Source organism: Cryptomeria japonica, chromosome 3, assembly GCF_030272615.1.
Source record: "Cryptomeria japonica chromosome 3, Sugi_1.0, whole genome shotgun sequence".
Lineage (NCBI taxonomy): Eukaryota > Viridiplantae > Streptophyta > Pinopsida > Cupressales > Cupressaceae > Cryptomeria > Cryptomeria japonica.
In genome coordinates this window covers 775,423,907-775,433,023 of record NC_081407.1, presented here as the reverse complement: position 1 = coordinate 775,433,023, position 9,117 = coordinate 775,423,907, and the positions used below count along the sequence as shown (strand labels likewise).

General features: G+C 33.8%; 1 protein-coding gene across 1 annotated transcript; it reads right to left on the bottom strand.

Annotated features, from left to right (window-relative positions):
- Positions 1–273: 273 nt before the first annotated feature.
- LOC131063314 (aquaporin NIP2-1) lies at positions 274–2,821 on the bottom strand. Its single transcript, XM_057997093.2, has 5 exons — positions 2,639–2,821; positions 2,335–2,559; positions 2,003–2,197; positions 894–955; positions 274–805 (listed from the first exon to the last, which is right to left on the bottom strand). Exons 1-5 carry the CDS (start codon positions 2,780–2,782, stop codon positions 562–564), a joined length of 870 nt encoding a protein of 289 aa, XP_057853076.2. The 5' UTR covers positions 2,783–2,821; the 3' UTR covers positions 274–561.
- Between the last annotated feature and the right edge of the window lie 6,296 nt (positions 2,822–9,117).

Sequence of the window (9,117 nt, the reverse complement as noted above, 5' to 3'; positions counted from 1 at the left end):
CAATTTATTCATTATCTTTCATTTGTTCTCCATGTTCAATTATGTAACATCCAACCCAGAATACCTTGATATATTCTGATAACAGAATAAAGATTTCCATTAAAGATAGATTCACTTCGACAAATTTATGAAAGAATATTATCTATTCTAGATAGCCTATAGCCAAATCTTCTAGTTCTGACCAAAATCAAAGATAACAACGAGGATAATTTTAGTTTCATAAAATTTTATGGTCATGAGACTAGCCCTTCTATATTTCCTCGCACCACTTCAGGCGATGTTTTTAAATACAATTTCAACAGAAATAAGACTACAAATTCATTGATTTTTATCAAGTAAATAATCTCAACTGAAGCAAGGGAAACAGTTGCCATGTAATTGAGTTAATAGAATGCTTATGTGTAGGAAAAAAGAGAAATATTTACATTTAAATATGCTACCTTCTTAGAACAACCTTAGTTGAAAGTTAGTGTTTTCCTTTCTGCTTTCAATTGTGCATTTTATCATCAGATTAAAAGAATAATTAGAAAACAGAAACACAATAAGAAGAATTCATATGTTTTATGCTTCAGCTGAAAGGATAATCTTTTTATCGAGATCTTTCCGATTTGAAAATGAAGATAAGTTCCTCAAGGAAATGGCTGGAAAAGGTTTTTCTGTGAGGCGAATGAAGGTATAAGACCATGCACCCATGATTGTTCCCACAAGAGGACCTATCACACATATCCAAAAATGTGTGTATTTGTTGCTTGCCACTGCTGGACCCAGTGACCTTGCTGGATTCATGGATCCTCCTGAGATGGGCCTGCAAAACATTCAGCAACAGCAACTTTTTCAAGATTTGTTTACTTAAAGAATTTTAGATAGTAAGAATAGTAATTTCTGTAGAATACCCTGCAAAAATGGCTGTTATTGTGACTGTAGAGCCAACAGCTATCCCAGCAAGCTCGGCTATCTTCACATTTTAAAATTCAAAAGTTAATAACAGGATCTTATCAGGCTCCTATTCATAAATGCCATTACACTGAGAGTATTAAATAAACAGTCCTGTTATTCTGTCAGATTCAACTCAAATAGTCAAAATCTTTTATTGAGAAATATTAGCCTGGTGAAAAGCTTCTATCTATATCCACTATATATCTAATCTGCTCTGGATATATTTCACAATCAAATGCATATTTATAGTGCAAAAGGTACAACAGGACTGATTAAACGGACAACTAAAATGTCTCAATAGCTCAAAAAGTACATGATTTCATAAGAAAATGGTCTTCATATTTCTGAACATTAAAACAATTCTCATGATTTGGCAGATATAATAAACACAACCAATCAACCCACTCTTAAAAAAAAGGAGTCACCAGTAGCTAGTGAGTTTAGAAGATTAAGAAGCACAAGCTGCCAGCAGGGATTAAAGAGAGGTGGAGAGCAAATATTGAGAAACCAGTAAAGCTCAAGCAAAGATAAACAGTAAATGGCAGATTTTCTAAATGATTCAAGAAGATCCAACTTTATTAACTTTGAATGGATGATTTAAGGAAAATGGTTCACTTTAAAACAAAACCAGTTGATTGAGCCAATGAACAAGTGCCAAGAGTATGATTGTGCATGTTTTTCTATGATATACTTTTAGCTTATAATTGTGCCCTTCTATACAATTTCTGAGTTTATTTGCTTCATTCCACAGATTTCCCTAGGCTTTCAACTCTCGAGGTGCTTTCTGGATGCTAAAAGTATCTCAGATTTCCAAAGAAAGCCACATTATCAATGCTATTTTCTATAAATCTATGCTAGCAATAGACACAAAACTCTGTACTGATTAAAAAACAAACTTCTTACAAAAATTTAAAACAAGAGAGCTTGAGCTTTTTTCACTGCAGACAGAAGAACCGAACTGATTCCCCTTTTTGATAAACAAACTATATATTTCAGAACTACCTCCTACAGATCACATATTCCAGAACTACATAAAACCTTTGAAAAGGGAGATAAATGAAAATACCGCACTGGCATCAGTTGCAACAGCAGAATTAATGAACATTAGCAGGAAGGATACGATGATTTCCATTATGAGGGCCTGCAGCACTGGGCCCGAGGGCCTTGTAGTACCAATGTCTGATACACCAATAAACATTGCGCCAAGTGTAAAACAAGCTGCTATTGCTCCCCCCAACTGAGCTCCAATATAAGCTGGAACCTGCAAGTGAAATGCTTCTCTTCAATTACCAGGAATTTGACAGTGCATATTTTAAGGATTTTAGTTTCAATGCTAGGATGTTGGCTAAAGGAAGTAAAATTTCTTCATCATATAAAAGCAGAGTGTTACTTGCAGACCTGCTTCCATGAAAAATGGCCCACTGTTGCAAATGAAATCGTGACAACAGGGTTCATATGAGCTCCAGAAATGTGGCCAACGGAGTATATCATGATGGTTACGATTAGACGAGAAGCCATAGCGCTTCCAAGCTTTGACACCAAATTCTCGTTTTTCTGACTCAGAATTGATGACCCACATGTAAAAAACACCAGAAAAAATGTAGAAATGGTCTCCGCTAAAATCTGCATGCAGGCATTTCTGACTTTATAATATAATCATAATATATATGTTTTAAGAAATGCAGGTCTGAAGATTTTTTACCTTTTGAACAAGTGAAGGTGGGAGAAATTGAATGCATTTGTTGTAGCCATGACTGAGTTTATTGCAGCCATCACCTTGTTCAAATTGTATTTCCATGGGAGAGCCACCCTGATCAATACCTATATCCGCTACTGAAGGTAACATTTTCCCACGATAATTCAACTTCAAATTTAGTTGATTTGTACATTCTGTCACAACTCACAAGTGGCTTAGAATAACCAACAGTACCGAGGGGAGTACATATCTGAAAACTACGAGGACTACAGTGATACAAAACTACCAAGCAATTAAGGGTCGCGGTTATTCTGGCTTTGTACAGCGTGATAGCGATGTGTTAGTCAATCGCAGTCATTTATTGCAAAATTGACAGTGTAAAACGCACAACTAACACCAGTGTCAGTCAATCAATACTGCCTTTTTGGAACCAAAAGACTAACAGTACTGCCGTTTTGGAACCAGAATAATTTTAACTGCAAGCAGTAATATATGACCATATTTCAAGTATTCGTGGATAGAATTAAATTCTAATGAAGGTGGCTTTCAGAATATAGTAGGTGTCCTTGAAAATTTTCAAGAGTTTTTATAAGAATAGATTATAGATTTTTACATAATGAATAAGTTTAAAATTTTAAAAAGCTGGTAATTTGATGAATTGAAAAAAAAATATAAAAATTTAAATATAAAATATTATTAACAATTTTTTTAAAAATAGACAATAAATGATCTAGATAAATGACAACATAAATTTTTTGGATTCTCATGCCTATCATCTTCCTGTGTGAATACTTGCTTTGATAGATTCTAGAATCCTGCCCATTACATCCATGGAGAAAAATACAAACAGTACTCGCTTATTCTCGAACACGGCCTCAAATAATTCTCAAGCAATTTGTAATCCGTGACTATCACAGGGGACATGAGGAGTGCTCCTCTGAATATACCTTTTTCTGAACATGATGGTATGCTTTTTCTTAAAGGCCACCGGCCAGATGAATATTCTAATGAGTAATTTCATTTGACATTTACATGTACCTCTACTATTTTGCAAGGTGATTTACAGAACTTTGTGAAAAGGGCATTCATAATTTTGTTTAATTTTTTTTATATATTCAATTAATGTAGGAATATAGAGAATAATAGAAAAAGAAAGTAGTTGAAAGAGAATACATTGCACTAGATAACACAAATAGTCATAGAAGAGAAACCTCACAAACTAGTAGGGTCCATCTTTAAATTTAGATGAAATTGTAGTTAATGTAATTTCATCTAAATTTGATGTTCAATCCTCCCTAACAACCAAATTTCTTATGGTTGAGGTTTTATGGGGTTTTCAAACTATTTTTTTATAGTAGTGGGTTTAATTAAGTGAAAAAAAATGTTAAAGAATTATTAAAATAAAAAGTAAGATTCTAGGGTTGGGGATCTAGCTTGATTGGCAAGAGTTTCCTATGGTAAAGCAAGATGTCACCAGGTCCAGTCTACCCTCGACCCATGTCAATCATCACAACCATTTTCTAAACACTCCTAAAAATCTTAGCAACAACCACTAAATTGTTTTAGGAGGCTTCCCTCCATGATAACACAACCTTAAACATACCTTATACAATAAAATATTTATTGAAATGATATTTACATATAACATAATAACTCTATATAATCGTATTATTTATAAATACTTTTTAACAACCTTCTTAAAATTTGATTATGTATTAGTGTAAAAGTGTTTACATATATTTTAATAGTCAGTATATTTAAGTATTAATAACACTAAAAGGCTGAAATAGACAATACAACCATTTCATCAGCTGAAATCAAACTATCAAAAGATACAAATTAACTTCTAGAATGTTGAAAGAGATAATACAATCATTTCATCAATTGACCATTATTTTACATTAGTTAACTTTGTCATAAATGAAATTGCATGACTTGTTCTTTCATTTGCTAAAGTTGATTTGTGGCCTTGACATTTTTCTTGGATGAGACTTGAAGTTGAGAGAGAAATAACTTGAAGAAAGATATCAAAGTAAAGCTTTCCAGTGATAGTTTTTTAATAACAATTGTAAGAAAATGCAACAGTACATCTTGTTTTCCAAACATACTTCAAAATTACTTTTCTAACAAAAATCACATTATTATGTAGTCCAAAACTAAAAATAAATTGTTTCCGATTCACATTATTATTATATTTGTGCAATCTTTAGTGCCTCTTGACCTTTCTATGAAATTATGTACTCTCATGAATGAAATTTTTAAAATATTGGAGATGGTTATCTTTTAGTCATTCCAGTTATCTTCCTCTAAAGAAATTTGCAATCATACCCTTCTTTATTGGTCTTTTATTCCTTGTCTCAATCATAAATAAAAGTGCAGATTTAGCTCGAAACTTTGGTTCAATTTGAATGCTCAAATTTGGAAAGCAAAAGCTAATTCTACATGTTTATTAACATTTATATATAAAAGTATTTTTGAAATAAAATCTTTTTATGAAAATTAAAAAAAAAATATTGGAAAATAAGACTATTTTAAAAAGTTTAAATATATGTTTGTTTCAAATCCCACGGAGTCAAAGTATATCAAATGATGGGGAGGGTAATGGCACAAGTATGGGTGTCATGCCAGAAAAAATAATATGATGTCATTAGTCAACAAAAGGTGTTAAAGATGAATTAAATAATAAGCAAGAGCATTGTGGAGATTAAATGAATGGATGGAAGCACAAAATGACCACCCATCAATGCATTCAGTCATATGTATGGGCATGCGGGTAGAAACTTAGGACTTAAGAATTGTGAACTGATAGTTCATGTTGTTAGGAATTGCATGCAAAAGATATCAATTAAATGCAAATAAAGTTTAAACAAAGGAATGAGAAAAACAAAAATAATAACAGTGAAGAGACAATTTTTAATGCGGTTCACCCAAAATCGGGCTACATCCACCAAACAGAGAGTCCAATATTATTATCCAACAAATCAAACTGATTACAACCATCTCTTGCAACTCAATACCGCTGCAAATGCTAAAAAATCTCCCCAAAAAACCCTAACCCTTAGTTGTTTTATCAAGACATGTCGGTTACAAAAATAGGGTTAGAATATGTCAACAGATAGAAAAATAACTCCTAACACCTTCATAAAATAATAAAAGTCGTTTGAGCTTTCGAGGGTATTGTCGCTTGACTCCGTCTTGGAGGTGCTACCCCCAAACCCCCATTGAATAATTTGGGAGAAACTACGCCGATAAAACTAAGGAAAATTTAACCTCCAATTCTGATTAGGCTCCATATAACAACACATGTTGAATACATTAAGGTGGTATGACATCCTCACCATTTTTTCCATTTTTTACTTGAAAATAAGGACAAAGTACAAAGCATGTAAGAGTAGGGAATGCAAAAACCTACAATCACATTTAAGAGAAGGCACATAGAAGAAGAAAGTATGGATATCCAAAAGGGTATTCAATGAGTGTAATTGCCAAACTCAACAACCTTTGATTACATCCTCTTGATGATACCATAATAAGAACTTTGAGAGGCATCAAGAGAAAAGGAGGAGAGATCTCTCAATCATGTTATGTACCCTCATGAAGCATGGAGGATAAAGGAAAGTGGAGAGATGATACACAAAGGGGCGAAAATAGAATAAGAAGAGCGGAAAACTACATGTTGTGGGAAGAAATTAGTTCGATGAGAAAGAAAAATGGAGATCTCAACTACAATGGTCTCATGTTTCACTAATATGCTAAACTAATTTTAGTAGGGGTGCAATTTAAGGTGATAACGTAAAGTACATGGTTTCAATCGGGTCGGTTACATAAAATAATTGGATTATCCATTTGGTGGCTTTTGGTTTGTGGAGCTAGTATGATTTATTTTTTGTGATATTTTGGACAACCTATTTTCTCTCCTCTCTACATGTCCATCTCTCTTCTCTACTTTTATCTAGCCTTACTATCACCACCTTCGATCCATACTCTCTCTCTCTCTCTCTCTCTCTCTCTCTCTCTCTCTCTCTCTCTCTCTCTCTCTCTCTCTCTCTCTCTCTCTCCTCCAACTCTCTTAGCATACCTCTCCCTTCCTCCAAAATTAAAATTAAAATTCATATGCTAGTTTATTTTATCAAACATATGTAGGAAGATAGACATGGGTGAGAAGATATGTGTTTCAAAATTTCTATACAAAATGGGTTTATCAGTTTGGGTAAGACAATATTTGATGTAGAGTGGAAAATGGAGACATACAATTTCTTTCTTATAGAAGTTATGCCCAAGTGAAGGATAAGACACATTAATATGAGGTGGATATACTTAAAAAGCTAATTTTTTGAGGGTGTCATGGGGTCTTTTAGTAATCCAACTCATCATAGGTAGACCTCCTCAAGGTAGCATCTAGTTGTGTGGGGATTGGATGCTCTAAGAGGTTTGGTCTTTGCTAGAATCTATGTTAATATTAGTTTTCCTTTAGAGAGAGAGGGAGAGGACCAACTTTATCCTAAATTGAATGTGAACAAGGCCTATACTAGATGTGGAATTTTAATATTTAAATTTTTTAGGAGATTTGGATTTGGAAAGAATTTCAAAGAATTAATTATGGATTATATTTCTACTCATATACTATCCATTCTATTCAATGAGCCACCTTCAAGTTTCTTTGGTTGTAGTCATGGTCTCAAATCATGATATATGTGAAATTGTAAGGCCACTTCCAAGCTATCTATTATAACCATTTCATGTTATTAAGAGATTTTCACCATATTTTTGTTGGAATCAATGAACAATGAGAGGGGGAGGGGGTGAATCAGTGTTCTGCAATTAACAACTTTCTTAAACCACCAGATACAAGTGAACAAAAGCAAAGTGCAGAAACTAAATGCAAACAAGCACAAACCAATAACACCAGAATTTTTACGTGGAAACGCAGAAAGGGAAAAACTACAGTGGGATTGGAACCCACAATATTATAATACTGTGATCAGGAGTATATAATAATATTACAAGAGGGGAATGCACATGCATTCAGGCACACTGCCTAGAGCTCACTGGTCAATTACAAAAGAGGGCTACAACCCTGGAGGACTCACTATCCTACAAGTGATTACAAATGATAAAAACAATGTCTGAACTAAACAGTAGCATCTACAAATGCCAAAATGCAGTTTTGGTTAAGCACAAAGTGACTGACTTCACCGTTCTATCTCACTTCTCTATTCTATTACTTTGTCATATACCGAAGCACAAAATCAAAGATAACGCACGTGAAAATGCACACCAATCCTCATACAATCTTCCCACACTCACATCTATCTCAAAAATTCTCATACAAATCGATCTTATGTATCCGCACCACCAAATTAAATCAATTCCATGTCGACCCAAAAACCACATAACACACAACATGAAATGTGTAACAATAAGTTGGCTCAATCCAATTACAAATCCATATGCGGACCTAAACAAATTGAAAATAAGCTTCACACATGTCTGATCGACCACCTCAAACTCAAAACCAATCACTGAAATTAACCCAAAGATTTTGCATAACACGCTACACCAAAATAACCCTATTCTTCATGAAATACTGGATACCAGATTTCCTATTTTGCACGAGAATCAATACCAGAGACTAGGATTGTGAAATAAGATGTCTCAAACTTCCAATAAAGTACCTCTTCCACCGCAACCAAAACTATGCAACCAAAATTGAGATCTACTCAATGTACCCATACTCTATATTCCACCTTCCAGACTTAAGCAAAATTGAATATCAAACTTTCGATAGAACAATTCTGTATATACCGGATGTGATATCTAATATGACTTGCCATCAATGACAACCCCAAAACATTCCTCGTGCATAAATCTCTACTGGTACAATGTCTCTTGCCAACAACTTTATTAGTTAATTTTACCTTATTATCTTCATTTAAGTACATTGTTCTTGAATTCAAAAAAGGTATTAGGGTGCCTCTTCACACACATCTCTAATCCTTTTATTAATTAACCATGCTTGATCAATGAAACCCCAACCTATGTTGATACCAATAGCTATATTCCTATATATTCTTTATTTTCAAACTTCCCTCACAGGAAGAGGCATTCCTCACCCTCTTTTCCCTTTCTATTTCTACAAGAAATAACATTACCTACCCTCTTCCTCTCAAGAACAATCTTATCCTCTTTGCTTGAACTTGGGGCTCCTTATTAGGATAACCTTACCAATATTTTCTCTAATCCCTCTAGCCATGAGGCTCATGGGATATTGTTTGTTGGTGCTAGAGCTAATAAAGAAAGAGCCAAAACCCTTTAAGGGTAAAAAGTAAAAAAGAGAAGGGAAGGGATATCATGGTGTATAACTAACAATAGAAAAACAATGTCAGTAAGTATGATAGAAAAGGTAAAGGGAAAGTGAATGAGATGGTAGATTTACATATTTAAGCTAATATCCCAAAGTTCAAGGGCCTTTTCCCTAGCACTTA

Coding starts and splice junctions, on each gene's coding strand:
- LOC131063314 (XM_057997093.2), bottom strand. CDS start 2,782: ATGTTACCTTCAGTAGCGGATATAGGTATTGATCAGGGTGGCTCTCCC. Junction 2,560..2,638: donor CACCTTCACTTGTTCAAAAG/GTAAAAAATCTT, acceptor GCCTGCATGCAG/ATTTTAGCGGAGACCATTTC. Junction 806..893: donor ATAACAGCCATTTTTGCAGG/GTATTCTACAGA, acceptor AATGTTTTGCAG/GCCCATCTCAGGAGGATCCA.